The sequence below is a fragment of the Nelumbo lutea genome, chromosome 1 (genome assembly GCF_056320005.1).
Source record: "Nelumbo lutea isolate HS-2025 chromosome 1, American lotus-T2T, whole genome shotgun sequence".
Classification (NCBI taxonomy): Eukaryota; Viridiplantae; Streptophyta; class Magnoliopsida; order Proteales; family Nelumbonaceae; genus Nelumbo; species Nelumbo lutea.
The window spans coordinates 27,643,483-27,662,794 of record NC_142684.1 but is presented as its reverse complement, the minus strand read 5'-3'; the positions used below and the strand labels follow the sequence as shown (position 1 = coordinate 27,662,794).

Sequence of the window (19,312 nt, the reverse complement as noted above, 5' to 3'; positions counted from 1 at the left end):
CATACAGTTAGGTTAGGTGCACGTGGATTCAATTTAAACCATTGAAAGGAAAGATAAAAATAAAATATAAGTTAGGCTAAGATATAAAACCCAGAAGGCTATTCCACTCCTTTGTCAATTTTGTTTGGATTGGACAAACTGTTGAATCTTCGTCCATTCCACTCCTTCCAAATGCTCTAGCAAGTAGCAAATTGAAGAAGGCACAATATTCCATAACATAGTGCCCCCTTCTACAGAGCTCTATTGCTGACCAAGGTTAGATAAATGATGATAAATTGCTGGAATTTTATGCACAGAAAAGTTGAATGTATGAAGAGGTGGAGGAATGGCTCATTGCCTATTTGGCAAAAGAAACATTGAGTCGTGGATGCATCTCAGTCATATATTGTGGATCTATTTGGGAAATGTAAAGACATGTTTTATTTATAGATTAATCTCTTGGTGAATCCATCTACCACACATCCCAAATCTAAAGGTAGCACCAAATAATTCATTTGCCATTGAAATACCACACATCCCAAATTTTCTGCACTTATTGACACCTCCCTCTCATCCATATCAACCCCACCATACAACTCTTATCAAAACTAACTTTCAGATTTGACATTTGCTCAAAGATTTTTTTTTTGATCAATAACCGAAAATTTCATTAAATGAGAATAAACTTATAGAAGGGAGCTAAAATATCTTAACTCCCCAAATATGCTGACATACGCCCCAAATGAAAAGGAACAATTGCACCTGACTCCAAAAAACAGAATTCCTATTCACCCCTTGCCTAGCTAATCCAACTGCAAATGAATTTGCACTCCTTTGTACCCACGTGCATTGAACTTCAATGTCCTTAGTCAGCAATTTAAATTTCCTCTTTTCATTGTTGTAGTTTCAGAGCCTAGAGTTGTCTTCTTTTAACCAGCTTACTACAATCTCAAAGACTCCTATATTTAGTTTATTGGCCTTTAGATCTTTATCCCTTTTGTACCCCTTCTAGAGGTGCTAATACCTCAGCCCTCAAAGAATCTTCCACTCCAGTTGGACCAAATAACATGGCTATCACATTGCTTTTTTCATTCCTCAGAACTCCCCCAATACTCGAGGGCCTTGGATTTCCCATACTACTTCCATCAAAATTCAGTTTGATAAAGCCGAGAGGTGGAGGGTTCTAGTAAGAACTTGATGCCTTTTTAACTGAGGCTGAAGGTATCTTTCCATTTTCTTAGCAAATCATCCACTGAGAATTCTATAAACATGTCAAGAGTTTTTAGCCAATGTATTGCCCTTATATGAGTCACTTCTAGCATAGCTTCCAAACTCCTCTCCTTTTTTGAGAAAATCCTTGAATTTCTTTCTTCCCAAATGGTCCAGTAAATAACAACCCTAGCACATCGCCACATGATCCTTGCCCTTTTTGCCGACTAGTTGGAGGGAGGGGAAGTAAACAAGCTTTTCACATTCGTTGTGGAAGTCCACCTTCACCCATACAAAGAAGTAAACCATTCTCCCAAATAGGTTTTGCAAATTAACAAGAAATTAGTCAGTGATAACCTGACTCACCATCAGCATTACAAAGAAAACCAATGAGGAGACAAACATATATTGGGCCTTTTCCTTTGAAGCAAACCTCTTTTGTTTACTCTTTCCTAGAGGGAGGTCTAGGGATTGGGAATATTAGGAAGAGGAACTTGGCTTTACTACGGAAATGGCTGTGGAGATTCTCATTGGAAAAGGAAAAGTTGTGGGCTAAGATAATTGGCAGTATTCACGGGCTTGCAGAGAATGGATGGGACTCTGGGATTATGGCTATGGCAACAAGAGCATCACTTTGGAAATCAATCCATGCTATTCTACCTCTATTCTCTCCTTGGATCAGGTATAATTTGCACTCGGATTACTCAATTAAGTTTTGGGAACATGTGTGGATTGGGGATCATCCGTTGAAAGACCAATTTTTGGCCCTTTTTGCAAACTCCACCTTTAAAAATGAACCAATTGCCACTTTTCTTGTTCCCTCAAATTCAAATTCTGTGTTTGGGTGGAACTTGTGATTGAGAAGAGCCCTCAGGGACACAGAATTGGATTGTACCTCTAATCTCTTGTCCATTCTTGATGGAGTTTTCTTGGAGCCGACAAAAGCAAATTGTAGGATCTGGACCTTGTCTCCTTCTAGATCCTTTACTTGTGCCTCCTTTTTTAAAGCCCTATTGCATCTGGAAAGTCCTATTGACTTGTCATTCCCTGCCAGGGATGTGTGGTGTCGACCTATACCTCCAAGGGTTGGGTGTTTTTGTTGGGAAGCTTTTTTGGAAAGAATTAACACAGGTGACTTACTTCAAAGAAAAAGACCCAATAGTTGTTCATCTCCACATTGGTTTATTCTCTGTAGAGCTACTGGTGAGTCCGGTTACCACTTACTAATATCTTGTGTATTGGTAAACAATATTTGGGAATGGTTTGCTTCTTTGTTTGGGTGCAGGTGGACTCCCCCAACGATTGTGCAAAGCTTGTTTACCTCTTCCTCTATTAACTGCCCAACAAAAAGATCAAGGATCACGTGGAGGTGTGTGAGAGCTGCTATTTGCTGGACAATATGGGAAGAAAGGAATTCAAGGATTTTCTCAGAAAAGGAGAGAGGGTTGGAAAATATGTTAGAAGTGATCCATATAAGGGTAATACACTGGTTGAAGACAATGGATTAGTTCACAATTTTTCAACAGATGATATGTTAAGAAAATAGAAAGAAATTGCAAGTTTAGTCTCGGCTAAGAGGACCCTGAATACTACATGGAATCCTCCACCTCCTGGATTTATCAAATTAAATTTTGATGCTAGTAGCATGGGGAATCCAGGGACCTCGGGTATTGGGGGGGTTTTATGATATGAGAATGGTATTATAACAGCTATGTTCTCTAGCTCAGTTGGAGTGGGGGATTCGTTGAGGGCTGAGGTGTTAGCAGCCTTGGAAGGGGTACAATGTTTTGGAATGGTAGAATACTGATATGTTTCATTCTATTGCCAATGGGCATATTTATACAGTAAGCTGTTGCAATAAATAGAAAGAAAAGAAAATAGAAAGAAGAAAAAATAGAAAGCACTAAAATAGAAAGAAAAAACTTTCTAAATCAATCCTTCCACAATCCTAGGAATATAAACAATTCTATTTTCAGATTTGAACCAGTAACCCCACGTTTTGTACCTTTCTAATGACCCATTGGATTTGTACTTAATTGTGAACACCCATTTACAGTAACACCCTTACTGTATTCATTTTAGCTATTGGGGCAAGTCTCCTGATAATCTACCCCATAAGTTTGTGGATATCCCTTGGCTACCAGGCGTGCTTTGTACCTTTCTAATGACCCATTGGATTTGTGCTTAATTGTGAACACCCATTTACAACCTACCGTCTTCTTGTTTTTTGGTAGATCCACAACTTCCCATGTGTTGTTTTTTTCTAATGCCTCCATTTCCACTCCTTATTAGAAAGTGCCTCGGCTATAGTATTAGGAATTGGAATGGTGTTAAGGCTGCCTAGAAAACTTTTGTGGGATTTAGAGAATCTTTGGAATGATACATATTTGGCTAAAGGGTACAATGGGCGTTTGGTACATTCTCTGGTTCCTTTTCTCAGTGCAATAGGTAGGTCATACTCATACTCAAATTGTGAAGGTGTAGGTTCAGGATCTAAGCATCCCTCAGTTCTAGGATTAGGAGTTGAATCTTGGACTTGCACAGGTTGAGGATCTGGATTTTTCCTCCTAGAGTAAACATGCATATATCTCACATTATCATGCACATCATTCGTGCGGTTAACAGTGTCCGAATTTGGTCCAATGGTCAGGTTGTTTGACTCTTGTTGAGACTCGGGAATGTGGGGCTTAGAGGAATGTGACTCAGAAGGATGTGATTCTTGACGATTGAATGTCTGTGAGGAGGGTAATACATCTAGGGAGAGTAGATCCAAGGCCTTATCTTCCATTAATGAGGGCTCCCCTTGAAGATAAGGTTGAGTGAAAAAAGATTTTCCTTCCTCAAATGTGACATCGATGGAGGTGTAGAATTTTTTGGTGGCTGGATGATAACATTTATAACCTTTCTGAGTTGGGGAATATCCCAAGAAGACACCTGATTTCTCGTGGGTCTAATTTTCCCTTATTATGGACATGAACAAAGGCAGTGCAGCCAAAAATTCTTGGTGTGAGATTATTTGAGGCTCAAATATCAGGGTAAAATTGAGAAAGGACTTGTATTGGGCTTCAGTTGTCAAGAACTTTAGATGGTAGTCTATTTATGGTGTAGGCAGTAGTAAGGACAACTTCCCCCAATATTGTTTTGGCACCTGATTTTGAAAGAGAAAGGCTCGAGTTGTTTGCAAAAGATGGCCATTTTTTCTCTCAACTACCCCATTCTGTTGGGGAGTGTTAACATAGGAGGATTCATGCACAATGCCTTCTTTCTGAAAAAAATGGGACAAATTCTGATTAAAATAATCTGTGGCATTATCAGATCGAAACCTTTTAATTCTCACACCAAACTGAGTTTGGACCATGTTATGAAAGTTGGGAAGAATTGTACCCACATCAGATTTAGACTTAAGAAGAAAAATCCATGTGACCCTAGTGCAATCATCAATAAAGGGGACGAACCATCTGGAACCAGTAATGTTGGGAATTTGAGAAGGGCCCCATATATCCGAATGAATCAAATAAAAAGGAGTTGAAGATCTTTTATTGCTGATTGGGAAAGAAACCCTTTTGTGCTTAGCAAGTTCACAAACATCACAATGAAAGGTTTCAACATCAATTCCTTTAAACAAGGAAGGAAGCATTGTTTTTAAAATAGGAAATGAAGGATGACCAAAAAGGAAATGATGACGCCAAATTAAATCTTTATTGGAGATAGATAAGAATGACTCGTGTGTGACATGCATAACAGTATGAGATGATTTGCTGGTTGCTTCAAGGTAGTAGAGTCCATCTCTTTCCTTAGCAAGTCCAATCTTCTTCTCCGAAACTTGGTCCTGAAATACATAGTAAGAAGGGAAGAACACAACATTGCAGTTCACATCCTGGGTGAGTTTATGTATAGAGATAAGGCTAGTGGATAACTTAGGAACATGAAGCACATTTTTAAGTAATAAGGATGGAGTAATTTGAATATTCCCAATCCCTGCCACTGTGGTGAAAGAACCATCAACAATAGAAAATTTTCTATTACTAGGACAGGGTGTATAGGTGAGAAAATGTAGTGAAGAGGGTGTCATGTGGTCAGTAGCTCCAGAATCAAGAATCAATGGAAAAACACTAGCCGAGGCATGTAATCCTAGAGATAAAGACTCACATGAGAGAGCAAGAGAGGTAAACCACTTCCTGGTTTCAAAGATTTCAGGAAGCACCTTAGGCTTTCAATTTCTTCATCATTAAATGGTCCCTGACTTAAGTGTTCTTGCTGTGGGGTTGTGGAGACATTATGGACCTGTTGAACTCCTTTTGAAACTCCTCGGTTTCCCCATTCCTTGCTGGATGTGTGAGGTTTGCCATGAAGTTTCCAGCACCGATCTTTCATGTGTCTAGGCTTCTTGCAATCGGTGCACCAGAGGTTATCGTTAGTCACGGGTGGTTGTGTCATGAGCCAAGTTGTGATTGTTCTCACTCTTTGAACCACTGTAACTTCCTCCCCTTGCCACCATGACTGAGCCTTTGGGATCTTTAGGCTCAAGCATGATTCCACGGCGGCTTTCCTCAGCTTTGACAAGGGCTATGACTTCATTCAATGGAGACACTTCTTCTTTTCCAAGAATTTGTATTCGGACCTGATCAAATTCAGCATTCAGTCCGACAAAAAAATCATACACCCCATCTCTTTCAATAAAATTCTTCAAGATCACAACATCATCTGCACACTTAGTCTCAAGAACCCAATAATGATCAAGCTCATGCCATAAATTTTGCAGCAGATTTGCATACTCTGTAACACTCCTGCTCCCTTGTTTGGTCGCCACTGTCTTCACTTTGACCTCATAGACACGAGCAACGTCATGGGCTTTGGAATAGGTTTGTCGGACAACATCCCAAATAGCCTTTGCAGAGGGAAGAAACATACAAGTATCACTGATCTCAGGTGTCATTGAACTCCACAACCATGACATAATCATGAAGTCCTCTTCGTCCCAAGCATCAAAATTTGGCTCGCCCAACCTTGGTCCTATTCCAAGGAGGTGACTAATTTTTCCTTTTCCCTTCAAATAGGTACACACTAGTTGTGACCACTTCAAGTAATTCTGGCCATTCAGTCTATATGTTGCCTGAATATTTTGCAAATCACCAGTGTGAGGATGAGAATTTGTTGCTCCTTCTTCGGTTTGGACGGGAGCACTTGTTGCAGTCATGTCGAACATTGTTAATGGAGGAAAAATAAGGCCATCAGGAAAGGAGAATAAAGGAACACTTCTGGTTACAGATCAACACTGAAGGCCAAAAGAGAAAAACACAAAAAACTGGCAATGAAGGCCGGAAAAATCTCTAGGTTGACAAACCTAGAGCTCTGATACCATGTTTTGGAATGGTAGAATACTTATGTGTTTCATTCTATTGCCAATGGGCATATTTATACAGTAAGCTGCTGCAATAAATAGAAAGAAAGAAAAATAGAAAGAAAAGAAAATAGAAAGAAGAAAAAATAGAAAGCACAAAAATAGAAAGAAAGAAATAGAAAGAAAAAACTTTCTAAATCAATCCTTCCACAATCCTAGGAATATATACAATTCTATTTTCAGATATGAACCAGTAACCCCACGTTTTCCAACATACAAAGGGCTAAAGACCTAAAGGTCAAGAAGTTGATTGTAGAGGGAGATTCTGTGGTAGTAGTGAACTGGTTGAAAAAAGACAATTCTAAGCTCTGGAGTTACAGTAATGAGAAGAGAAAATTCAAATGGTTGTCCAAGAATATGGAAGTTGAGTGTAATTGGGTTAAGAGAAGTGCAAACTCGTTTGTTGATGGTCTGGCTAGGCAAGGAGTGAATAGGATTCCTGGGTTTTGGGCTCAGTTGTAATTGTTTTGTTCTTTTTTAGCTTGGGATTTATCCTTTCCCTGGGGAGTTAAGATACTTTAGCTCCTCTTTTTTTGTAACCTTATTCTTATTTAATGATATTTGTTGTTATTGATAAAAAAAAGAAGGCTTCCCAAAAGAAACTCCCTACTTTTGAACAAATAGGTTGACACCACACTTCTTGGATAGGGAATGGCAAACCAAGAGGAACAACAAGTTGTGTTAGGGCTTTAAGGAAAGAAGCACAAGTAAAGGAACCTGAAGGAGAGAGGGTCCAAATTCTAGTTTCTATCTTTGTTGGTTCCAAGAAAACCCCATCAAGGATGGATACCATAGTTAAAGTACTATTCAATTCTGTGTCCCTGATATCTCTTCTCAACCTTAAAAGTTCCAACCAAATCCAGAGGTTGAGTTAGAGGGTACAAGGAAAGTGGATATTGGTTCATTCTTGAAGGTAGAGATAGCAAAAAGGGCAGGAAATTATGTTTTTAAAGAAGAATCTCCAACTGAAACATGTTCTCAAAACTTAATGAGATTGCTTGAGTGCAAGTCGTACCTGATCTAGGGAGAAAGTAGAGGCAGAATAACTTGGATTGCTTTACAAGGCGATGCCCTTGTAGTCCTAGCCAGAATCCCAGAGTCCCATCCATTCTCTACAAACCTATAAATACTACCCACTATCTTAGCACACAAATTTTCTTTTTCTAGTGAAAATTTCCACAACCATTTCCCTAACAAAGCTAAGTTTCTCTTTCTTCAATTCTGAATGCCAAGACCTCCATCCTTCTTACTCCTACACACCACCTCCCACCCAACCCTATGGTCCTTTTTCTCCTCCCTTGGCTCCCAAAGGAAGTCTCTCATTAATTTTTTCCAGCTTTCTAGTCACCCCTATAGGGATCTTAAAACCGACAAATAATAAACATACAGGTTAGCTAAAGTAGACCTAATTAGGGTGATTCTTCCTCCATCCACAAACTCTAAATTAGTTATTGGCACCCTATCCTTACCAACTACCCACCTCTCACTAAATTCCTAGAGGCTGCCCTATTTATTATCCTACCAGGACATCGCCAATTAAGGTAAAGAGGAAAGGAGAGAGAGGGTCCCCTTGTCTAATTCCCCTAAGGGCAGGAAAATGATCCACCACGGTTCCATTTACCAAATTAGAGTAGTTTGCAAGTCATTATGCATCCGTATATCCATTTTACAAACCCAAAAATTTCCATCACCTTCATAAAAAAAGACCAGTCAACTAAATCATAAGCCTTCTTCACAAATGCACATTGATTTTGTGATATTATGGAAGGAAGTGCTAATTTGATACTTTGACAAAGCACCTTTGGAATTATTTTATACAAGCTGTTAATCGGGCTAATTGGTTTGAATTCTCTTGTATGGCTTGTACCACTCTTTTTTGGGAATACTATAATGAAGATAAACTTTAATCTTGGATTTATTATCCCTTTCCCAAAAAATCCATTAAATATCCTTTGAATATCATTTTTAGTATGTCCCAACAATCTTGATAAAAAGCTATTGTGAACCAATATTGAATTTGGTGCCTTGGATCTATCCATTGAGAAAATTGCTTCCTTTATTTCTTCCAAATCAAAGCTCCACTCTAACCAATTCTTCTAATCCTTGGACAATTTAAGCCAACCCTTCCAACCAAAATTTCCATTTAGGGGGTCTTCTAGAGATGGATTTAAAATGATCCAGAAATGCACCCACTATCTCATTCTGTCATTTAAATATTACTTCCTCAATCACAAGCTTAGTGATAATTTTTTTTTTCTTTTCCTACCATTTGCTAGAGCATGAAAAAAACTTTGTATCTTTGTTCCTTTCCTTCACCCATTTGTATTTGGACTTTTGTCTCCCAACTAATTTCTTCTTTAAACAGAATATCCTCCAATTGCTTCCTTAGTGACCATCTTTACCCCTTGTACGTTTCCTCAAAGGTCCCCTCACCTTCTTTTGTATCTAGTTCCTCAATTTAACTAATCATTTCTTGTTTCCTTTCCTCAATCCTCCCAAACTATTGAATGCTCCACTCTTTAATTTTGGTTTTTATTTCCTTTAATTTCCAGTGGAACTTCATTTCCTCTCATTTTTCCTCTTGGGTTGCTTTCACTCCACCACTACTTTATCTTTTCCACAACCTTGGTAACACAACCACATGTTCTCAAATCTAAACGGTGTTGGACCTTTGCTACCTAATTCTTCCTTAGCAGTGGAGATTGGCCAATGATTTGAGGTCACCCTAGGCAGAGCCCTAGAAACTAGATCTCCTCAATCTTCCTCCTACTTTGCAATGAATAAGATTCTGTTATGTTTTGAACAAATAGGTATTGCCTGGAGGTTAGACCAAGTGTAATTGTTATGCAATAAAGAAAATTCCTTATGCTCAAAGTTATTGATAAATTCATTGAATTTCCTCGTACTTAGTGATTCTTTGCCTCGATTTGTTTGTCTCCTCAGTAAATTTGATTACATTGAATCACCCACCTATGCATCATGGTCCTCTTTGTTAGTGGAATTTTTTTTTAGTATAATTTCTCACATAACATAATTCACCCAATTAAACTAATAATTGGGTTTTTTTTTGTTATTTGGGTAAACCCCATTCGGGAAATCACGTAGATATTCCCTTAATTACATCTCTGCTAGGGGCAGAGAAAACCTTTTTGATTCTGATTCAGAAGTACCAATGAATAAAGTCTAAACTAAGTATGGATTTTCTACAGAATTTTCCTTTGAAAATTCTGGTATATATTCCCTCTTTGTTTGAGAGAAAACCAGCATTATAAAGAAACGGACATTGTATGCATAACAAGTAAATAGGTATCATAAAAAGGCATGTTTCATCAATAAGGCTTTAATGCTCTCCATACCAATCTTCTTCTCTTTTCTCTTCCCACTTGTTTCTTAATGCTAGAAATCTTGCAAAATCAATTAGTAATAGCCAACAAAAAGGCATTAGCTCCTTCTCCTTGTAGGAGAGGGGTTTATATAGAGGAGGGAGGTGGTTAAGTAACTCCCCACTCCTCTCTTCTTAGAGTGTCAAGTGTCACCCCAATTAAAATGGGTTAAGGAGGGAAAAGAAAACCCTTCCTAAGGTGACAAGTGTCCCCCCCCACTTAAAGTGGTTAGAGGAGGGAAAATAACTCTCTCTCTCTTGGGGTGACATGTGTCCCCTCACTTCAAGTGGTTAAAGGAGGGAAAATAAATCCTTCTCCCTAGGGTGACATGTGTCCCCCCACTTTAAGTGGTTAAATGAGGGAAAATAGGCCTCTTGTTAGAATAGGATAAGTGGCATCCCTTCATAAATAAGTGGGACACCTCACAATTAATTAATCAAAATGGATTTATTCTTTTAGGGCCTGCTGTTCCATTAAATGGGCTCTACTGCAGGCCCATTAAATGTTTATTGCATTACAAATAAGCCCAAATAACTTGGGGCCTGTTAGACTGCAGGCCCCTTTTTTTATTAAAATGTTTCAGCTCACCAATAGGACTGATTGGGCTTATAAGAAAGCCCTTTTTTCTTCTTGGTTATTTATTTTTAAGCTGTGACTGGGAGTATCTTAATAATCTGCTCCCATTCCAGCAAACTCGAGGACTTAACACCCTGCAAGTCTCCTAATATCTCCCAACAATTCCCACATCTAATTCCTCTCTCTATATCCTTTGGGCCCATAGATATTTCTTAACACCCCTTGGGTTATTCAAACTTGAGGCTTCTTTGTAGAGAGACACAACATTATCATCATTTTTTTTTTTGATAAATGAACGACAGTTTTATTAAGAAGAGAAAAAGTGTACAGTCACCCTAAGAGGAGGCACAGGATGTTACCTCCCCTTAGAAATGAGAATTGAGAATATAATCACACTCTAAACAGAATTACAATTATAAGGTAGCCCAAAACAATTCACCTCTTGCCCCTTGTTTAGTCAAAGAATCAGCCATAGCATTTGCTGATCTGCTAATTCACTGAAATCTGATTGTCATGTTACTCGTAAGCCAATTAACTTTCTTGAGAAGATCCTCGTAGCCCCAAAAGACTGTTTCTGGATCTGACAACCAACCCATTACCACCTTAGACTCCCCCTCAACTATTAAGTTCGTCACTCCATGTTGGTTAGGAACCTGTATTCCTTGTACCGTTGCCAGTATCTCAGCCCTCGTAGAGTCACCAACTCCCACTAGACCCAAAAATAAGGATAGGATGTTGCTATCCTTATCTCTCAAAATCCTTTATATAACCGAGGGCCTTCGATTAACTTGACTGCTCTCGTCTAAGTTCAGCTTTACCACTCTCTCTGGAGGGGGTCTCCATTCTACTTGTAATCTATTCTTTTTGAAGGCTGTAGATGCCACTTCTGCCCAACTTCTCTAAAGATTATCAAAAGAATAATTCACAAGAAGGTTGGAACTTTCAACCAAAAAATTGTCCTTGTCCATATGCACTCCTTTACTTCAGCAAGGTTCTTTACTTTTCTTGGAATATTTTGGCATTCCTCTCCTCCCAAATGGTCCACGAAATAGCTGCTTCGATACACTTCTACATTAGTTGTTGGCTGCCCAAAGGTAGATGGATCAAGAAGCAGATTTTGAAGAAGGTAAGTTATTGTATTGTAGAGACCCATTATGATGGAATTAGTATTGTCAAAATCTTATGATTTACGATATGAGTCACAATTTAAATCATGTTACAATTCAAATCTTATGTTTGAATAATTTTCTACAAAAATCTTATGATTTTTGTTTGTTCTTATGGTTTGCTTCATAAGTATCATGATTTATACAATTCTTGCAATTCATTGTGATTCAAATCAATTCTATTAAGAATTAGTTCTCTACTTTGTCATTTTTTTTTTGTTTATATTTAGTTTTGTCAAGGGCCTTGTTTTAAAGGCCTTAGTTGAAATTGATTTGTTTATGTTATTTAGGATCATATCACCATTATATGTGGATTATTGGACTTTTAAGTCAAACTTAATAATATCCTCTTAGACTTATATTGCAAAAGTGGCAAATTATATTGTTTTAGTCACTATATGGTAGATATGGATTGAAAATATAGTAGAATCTCTTTTGTACATATATTTAGCCTTTTAGCATTACTATATTTAATTTTTTGACAAGTTTGTAAGAAATAGAAATAATCTTACAATTTATGATACGATTCACGATTCAATTTTCTCTACTATTTTTCAATACAATCATACAATTATGATTTTCAAAACATTGGATGGAATTCCCTTAATACCTTCATTGAATCGCCTTTCAAGAAGTGCCAACACTTTTTATAAAGAGTCATAGTGAAGCCATTTGACTATAGGTGCTTTGTCCCCCTTTGGTTTCCCAATTGCATTCAGGACTTCTTCCTTGGAAAATACCTCCTTGAATTTCCTGGCTTACATGGAAGACAACCATCAAAGGCCAACCTATCCAATTTAGTTTGTGCTCTCACCTTTCTGTGTACAAATCTGCATAATTGCTTGTTATAGGCTCTTTGATCCTCCCTTCCTCCTAGATTTCCCTCCCCTTCCACCACTAGACTCTTGATATGTTTTTCCCTCCTCCCATTAGCCATCCTGTGGAAAAAGATGTATTGGTGTCACCCTATTGTTTGAGTCATAGACACCTTAATCTTTGGCTCCATTTGATTTCTTTCTGCTAAATCATCATGTCAAAATCCTTATTGTCTATTGCCCTTCTATGCCTATCTACAGCTAAGATGGACCTTGTTCCTCCACCTAAGTCTTTAAGTTCTCTTCTAGTCCTGCCAGTCTCTTCCCAAATACATAGCTAGCTGAACCCTCCACTTGCCTCCACTCGACACCTCAACCACCACTACTGTAAGAGGTCCATAAAACCATCTTCAAATCAACAATGTTCAAACTGAAAAGGACATTTTACAACTATGCCTCCATGGTCCAACAACACAGGTGTTGGTGTTGGTGGAAATATTAGTCATTGAAATATAGTAAACATGCTGGAAATGTCGTATGGAAATAATGTAAAATTCATAGACATGGTGGAAGCATTGTGAAATATATGAATCTAAAATAATATTTTATGGAATGATAAACGAAGCATAGGTACACCCTTTTAAATTATTGTTTTGTTCCCAACTATCAAACAAAGCTACAGTTAGTAGACAAAATAATATATTGCGAAGTTCCCTTGTACAGTACATAATAGTGATTTTAAAGCAAAACTTGGACTCAGAAAATACAAATGATTCTAATAGATTAACCTAATAATCATTTACATAAACAAATTCTAGGACTTTTAATTGAAAAAGATTTCAAGCTTGGCTCAAAGTGGTACTCATGCCCATTAGGCATCAATAATACCTGTACTCTATACATGCATAATATTATCACCAACTTATGTTATAATACCATCTCTTGTATTTCACATAGCGTTGACAGTTTTTACCAGGGAATATGTTGATTCTAGTAATATTTTGTGTTGATACCCATGGAAATGGAAATATGTCATGGAAATATTAGGAAATTTATGGACATTTTAAACATAGGTAAAGCTTCTTGAGCCACATTTGGAAACCTGTCCTCCCACTTAGGAGGCACCTAATCTGTCCAACTGCCTCAAAATAGGTTTGTCTGATTGTTGGACCAGTATACTTTATCCCCAACAAAGGCAAGTCCAGTGATTTAAAAGGCATGAGTAGGTGCACAGGCAAGGTGCATTTTAACACCTGTACCGTACCTAGGCCCAGGTATAGCTTGTTTGAAAAGGTGGGCACCTAGTGTGCCTAGGCATGTGCCTAAATTTTGCACTTTATTTTTTTGCTTTTTGGAGCACACTTTTTTTCTAATGTTGTTTCTTCATCCTTCTTAATACGAGGCATTTTTTTTTAAAGATAATGAACTATAATTAGAACTATAAAATCATTTTTTTATGTATGGATTAAGAATGTAAGACCGTAGTGGGCTTGGTACAAAGGCCGCCCATAGAATTAGGACTTAGGAATGCGAGGTGCTTAACATTACATTAGCCATTTAAAGTAATGTCATTGGGAAGGAAATAGAGATTTGAAGTTTCACATGCTTAAATTGTTGAGTGCTTGAATATGTTTTATATGTTATGTTTGATTTTTTCTTTTTGCATCTTCACTTTGAATGTGTTTTATATTAATATTTATGCATTTTAATCTGAGCCAATAGGTTTTTTAACATTTAGCTTATAAGTGAAGCATGCAATTTAATTAATACTGTTTTTATATTTTTGTGTTTTTTTTTTTGCATTTTTGAAATTTTAAAAATTTTGTACCTTGCTTCGAAAAGATGCTTGCCTCGTCTTGTGCCTTGAGTGCAAAAATCCCTCTGTGGCCTTTTTACACCTTGTGCTTTTAAAACATTGGGTAATTCAACCAAACCCATCACCTTTTTACAACTCTTCTTTGAACTCTGATGTACATCCATTCAAGTTTAACCCTGGGAATCAACCTAAGCAAGTAGCTAAGATTTGTAGTAAAGCCCACCATATTATCTTTCGAGGTACTCTATCATGTGCTTTTTCCAGATCAATAAATACTATATGAAGATCTCTCTCCTCTTGAAACTTTTCTATCAATTACGTTAGTAAAATGACAACTTTCATGGTTGATCTCCCAGGTAAAAAAACCAAACTGGTTTTCCGTTATTTCATGTCGTAACTCTTTCTCAAAGTCTTATGGTCTGTCTCAAAAGTAAAATCATAGAGTTTAATTGGCTACAATGATTTATCCACTAGGTTTTTTTTTTGTTCCACGTCTTTCACATGGTACAGTTTCTAGGAGCTCCTAATCATGCATTAGTTTGCTATTGCTTTTGCTTTCCTAATTGTTATCACAATGTTTTTTGAAGTGCAAATCAAATTTTCAATTACAAATTGTTAAAAGTGGAATCTTGAAACTCTACTCTTCATTTGTAGTTGGATTTTTTTGATAAAAATTATCAATCTGATACTGATCTTTGTGCCCTTTGTGAATTGTCTTATAAGAGGGTTTAATGCTTTTTGCAGGGTTTTTATTATGATGCATTTTATGGTGACCTAGGCTTGAATGAGGACCATTTCAAACAAATTGAATCAGGGGCAATGAAAGCAGTTGCGGTATTGCTCAACTTTCTCCTTGAAAAGAAAAGAAAAGAAAAGAAAAGAAAAGAAAACTAGGTTTTATCTTGGGATGCTCTTCCCAGCCTGGCCTGGTCTTGCTTTCAAATTCCTGGGCCTGGGCCTAGGTTTTGTGTCCAAACTCTGCCCAGGCCTGGAAATTTGTAGGCTGGGGTGCATGTACATCTGTGTGTCTGTCTATACTAACAAAGTTGAAAGTATCGGTACTTGATATGAAAAAGTTGTCTCAAGTGTCTCAATCAATTGATTTTTTTTTATTTGATAATTCGTCAGATGTTATGATACAACCTCTTTTATTGTTTAAAACCGCTGAAATAGTCTGAGGAAGAAATGTATCGGTGACCCTGAAAATTGATATGTATCATACGATACACACTATATATTGCGATATTTTGAACCTTGTATATTTCATGAGACGGTAGTTTAGTCGTTATGAGAGCACACTTATAATTGCAAGGGTAGCTTAATTGTTATACTAGTTAAGGGTTTTAAGTGTAATTTATGTGCTTTATTGTAAATGATGATAAAGGGGTACACCTAAGATCTTTTTGTGATCCTTTGGGATCCCATCTTCCACTTTCTTTCTCTTCCTCTTCTTTTATCCATTCTCCATGCCACAATCCTTTAAAAAACATAAAGTTTGTTTATTGGTATCAGTGCATCATCAATATTGGGTTCTGGTTATTGCTACTCTAGTCAGATGCTGACATCATCATCATTGACCACTGATGTCAGCAGGTTGTATGGTTGGTAAGATCTTATATGGAGTCTTGATTTTAGAGGAAATTTGGTGCATGTTCATGGCTATTTGAATGGTGTCATTAGCAAACTACAAATGTGTAATCACCACATACTCCCTACCTTTTCTTCTATCCTTTGACCAATATTATTGTATCAACCCTCATCATTAGCCTATTAAAAACATCCACAATAAGGGTAAAGAGAAAGGGAGACAAAGGGTCACCTTGTCTCCGTCCCATCTAGGCTGGGAAGAAATCCTTAGCAGTCCCATTAACAAGAACAGAGTAATGGTGGGTCTGCAACAGCCCCAAATCCATCTACACCACCTCTCCCTAAAGCCACATTTCCTTACCACCTCTAGTAAAAAAAATAACCAATCTACTAGATCTTAGGCTTTCTCTAGATCTAATTTGCACATCAGACCCTTTTCTTTGGGCCTTCTCACAAACTCCGCACATTGTTTGAGAATCTGATCTGTTATCTGCCTACCCTGAGTGAATGCCCCTTGAGAGTGTTGATAGAAAATTCTTTATTTATCATTAGGGATATGATCTTAGCAATGATCTTGTACAGGCTAGTGACCAGACTTGTATATTTAAAATTATTGGGATGACAAACTTCTGGTTTTTTGGGGACCAAGGTCTGGCAAGTAGCATCCTTGAGGAGATCCCAAGGATGCAAGTGCATGATTCTCAAGGGAGGTGCATGCTTTTAAGGTAACTGTCAGCTTCTTCATAATCTTTTACACCATTACACCACTCCAGATCTAATCAGATATAATTCCAGGCTGCAGGAACACCAGATCCGTATTCTCACACACCCTAGAATAAGTAAATAAGGTCAAACATAGACTGACAGAAAATATGGCTTGGAGAAAATAGTCAGCACCTTGAATAGTCCACCAATTGAAGCAAAATAACCTTTTCTCGTTTGCAAATAGTCATTGGTTCCACCCTAAAATGGTTCTATTCACAGACTGTAGGTTTGCTATACACACCAACAGAAAGCAATGGAACTGTAATTATTGCGATTTCCTAGATTTTCATAGAAGTAAATCCAGAAAAAATAATATAATAGCATCAAACTTCTATAAGAAACACACCAGAATACATATAAAACCAACCCTGACCAGATTCTAGGGTTTTCATCGTTGGTTGACGTGACCAACTGTCTTGCTTGCTGAAGTCAGATGTTGGTAGTGAGGTTGTCAGTGGCCCGCTGTTGTCTCAATGATCAGAGATCCCAACTGGGCTCTGTTACCAATTTGTGTTTGCTTGTGATGTTAGGAGATGATTGTAGAGAAAATTTAAGAAGGGGTTGAAGAATGAGAAGACTAGGAGAGAATTGCAAGAGGCAAGAAGTTAAGGGTGTAGATTTCTCATTAGTATTTAAACTAACAAAATTAAATTACAATATACTTAATTAACTTAAAAGGCAAAAAAAAACTGCCTTCTCAATACTTAGCTAGACTTCTTACTTCCCTTAATATGTGTCTATATTGTCATGTTCCTGGACTGTCATTTGTGACCCATCCAAGAACTTCAACTCAATGTAAATAGATTTCAAAATATCAAATTTTGTTTGTAAGTTTTTGCATATGTGGTTCAAGTTGATAATGTAGCTTTTTGATGCTTATGCTTAAGCAAAATAGAATTGTTTGCCTCCTGTCTCATGCCATTTAGGTTAAATGATGATTATCATCTATAGTTACAAGGTTATTTCTGGGGTTGAAAAATATGCAAATTCTTTAAATATTTTAGCAAATTTGTTATATATTTAGGTATTTCTCACCTGATCTGGAAATTCTTGAACTAAAAATGACTTAGTTCAGCTGATCCATGAATTAACTCACTGAGTAGCCCAACAATCAAACTGCCAATTTTGTAATATTGAGGATTTTGTTTGTATCAGCCCTTTCTCATTCTAAGCCCTGACCTGCTGTAGGATTCTTGATGTTTTGCTATTGTGCTTTATACTGCAGGAAAAACAGCCTTTTGAGCGTATTGAAGTATCAAGGAAACAAGCTTTAGAAATGTTTTCTGAAAATAATTTTAAGGTGAGTAATGCTTCATATTTAGATTTCCTTCTTCATCTGTATTGTTGAATACCTTTTATATCTTGTTTCCTTTCTTTGCTTCCTACTTGGATGCCCTATTTTATAAATGCTCCATATTTAGAATCTAACCTTTTCATGCAGATTGAAATCATTAATGAATTGCCAGAAGACAAGACGATCACTGTTTATAGATGTGGACCTTTGGTTGATTTGTGCCGTGGACCTCATATCCCAAACACATCTTTTGTAAAAGCATTTGCTTGTTTAAAGGTGATGAATGACCTGACATAATATATCTGGATATTTGAACTATTTGTATGAACAGATGTTGTTAATGTTAATTGTAAGTTGAAATCTCTAGGCTTCATCAGCCTATTGGAGGGGGAAGAAGGAACGAGAGAGTCTACAAAGAGTTTATGGGATATCTTATCCAGATTCCAAACGTCTGAAGGTATGTATTTAAACATCCAGTTTTCCTTAGCAAGTGTAATTAATTCTTTAACTTTTATTGTATAGACTACGGATATTTTCTTTGAATGTGAAGATGGTCCCTTCCATATTTATATTTATATATGTATGGTGGACTACATGCTGGTAAACTATTGATAATCTTTGACCATTAAATTTATAATTACCAGTTGAAAAAGAAAAGAGAAAAGTTAACATCAACCAACATGAGCCCTACTGCTGTTCCCATTATTTTAGACCTTGATCCTATGTCTGTATCCTTCTGCAGGAATATCTCACTCAGCTGGAAGAAGCAAAGAAATATGACCACAGGTTATTGGGGGCAAAACAAGAGCTCTTCTTTTGTCACCCTCTTAGGTAATATGAGCCAAGCTCCAACATTAGTTTTTATTACTTTCAAGGACTTAAGATTGCTCACAACATCCATTGACTGCATTTCCTGTCATATTTCAGTCCAGGAAGTTGGTTCTTCCTGCCATATGGCACCCGAGTTTACCACAAATTAATGGAATTCATTCGAACTCAATATAGGGAGAGAGGTTATCAAGAGGTTAGCTTTCTTTGTCTACACACACACAGAATTCCAATGTTGAGGAATTGGACCTGTCATGTTAATTATCTTTGGCAGGTTTTGACTCCAAATATATACAATATGCAACTCTGGGAGACGTCTGGCCATGCTGCAAACTATAAAGAGAACATGTTTGTTTTTGAGGTTAGATTTTATGCCAGTTCCTTTTCATGCCAAGTCTAAGAGTTTGTGAACTTGTCATGATTTATCAATATTCATAACACATTCAGATGAAAGGAGAAATCTAATTGTGGAGGAAAAAACGAGGAGAGTGAA

General features: G+C 37.2%; 1 protein-coding gene across 1 annotated transcript in view; it reads left to right on the top strand.

Annotated features, from left to right (window-relative positions):
• LOC148874073 (threonine--tRNA ligase, mitochondrial 1-like) overlaps positions 1–19,312 on the top strand; it is a 75,913-nt gene that overhangs the window by 14,948 nt on the left and 41,653 nt on the right. The window contains exons 5-11 of the mRNA XM_088943051.1: positions 15,090–15,179; positions 17,923–17,997; positions 18,139–18,267; positions 18,359–18,448; positions 18,734–18,822; positions 18,919–19,015; positions 19,094–19,180. Of these exons, the coding sequence (XP_088799177.1) occupies positions 15,090–15,179; positions 17,923–17,997; positions 18,139–18,267; positions 18,359–18,448; positions 18,734–18,822; positions 18,919–19,015; positions 19,094–19,180 (657 nt within the window). The remainder of the gene's footprint in view (positions 1–15,089; positions 15,180–17,922; positions 17,998–18,138; positions 18,268–18,358; positions 18,449–18,733; positions 18,823–18,918; positions 19,016–19,093; positions 19,181–19,312) is intronic.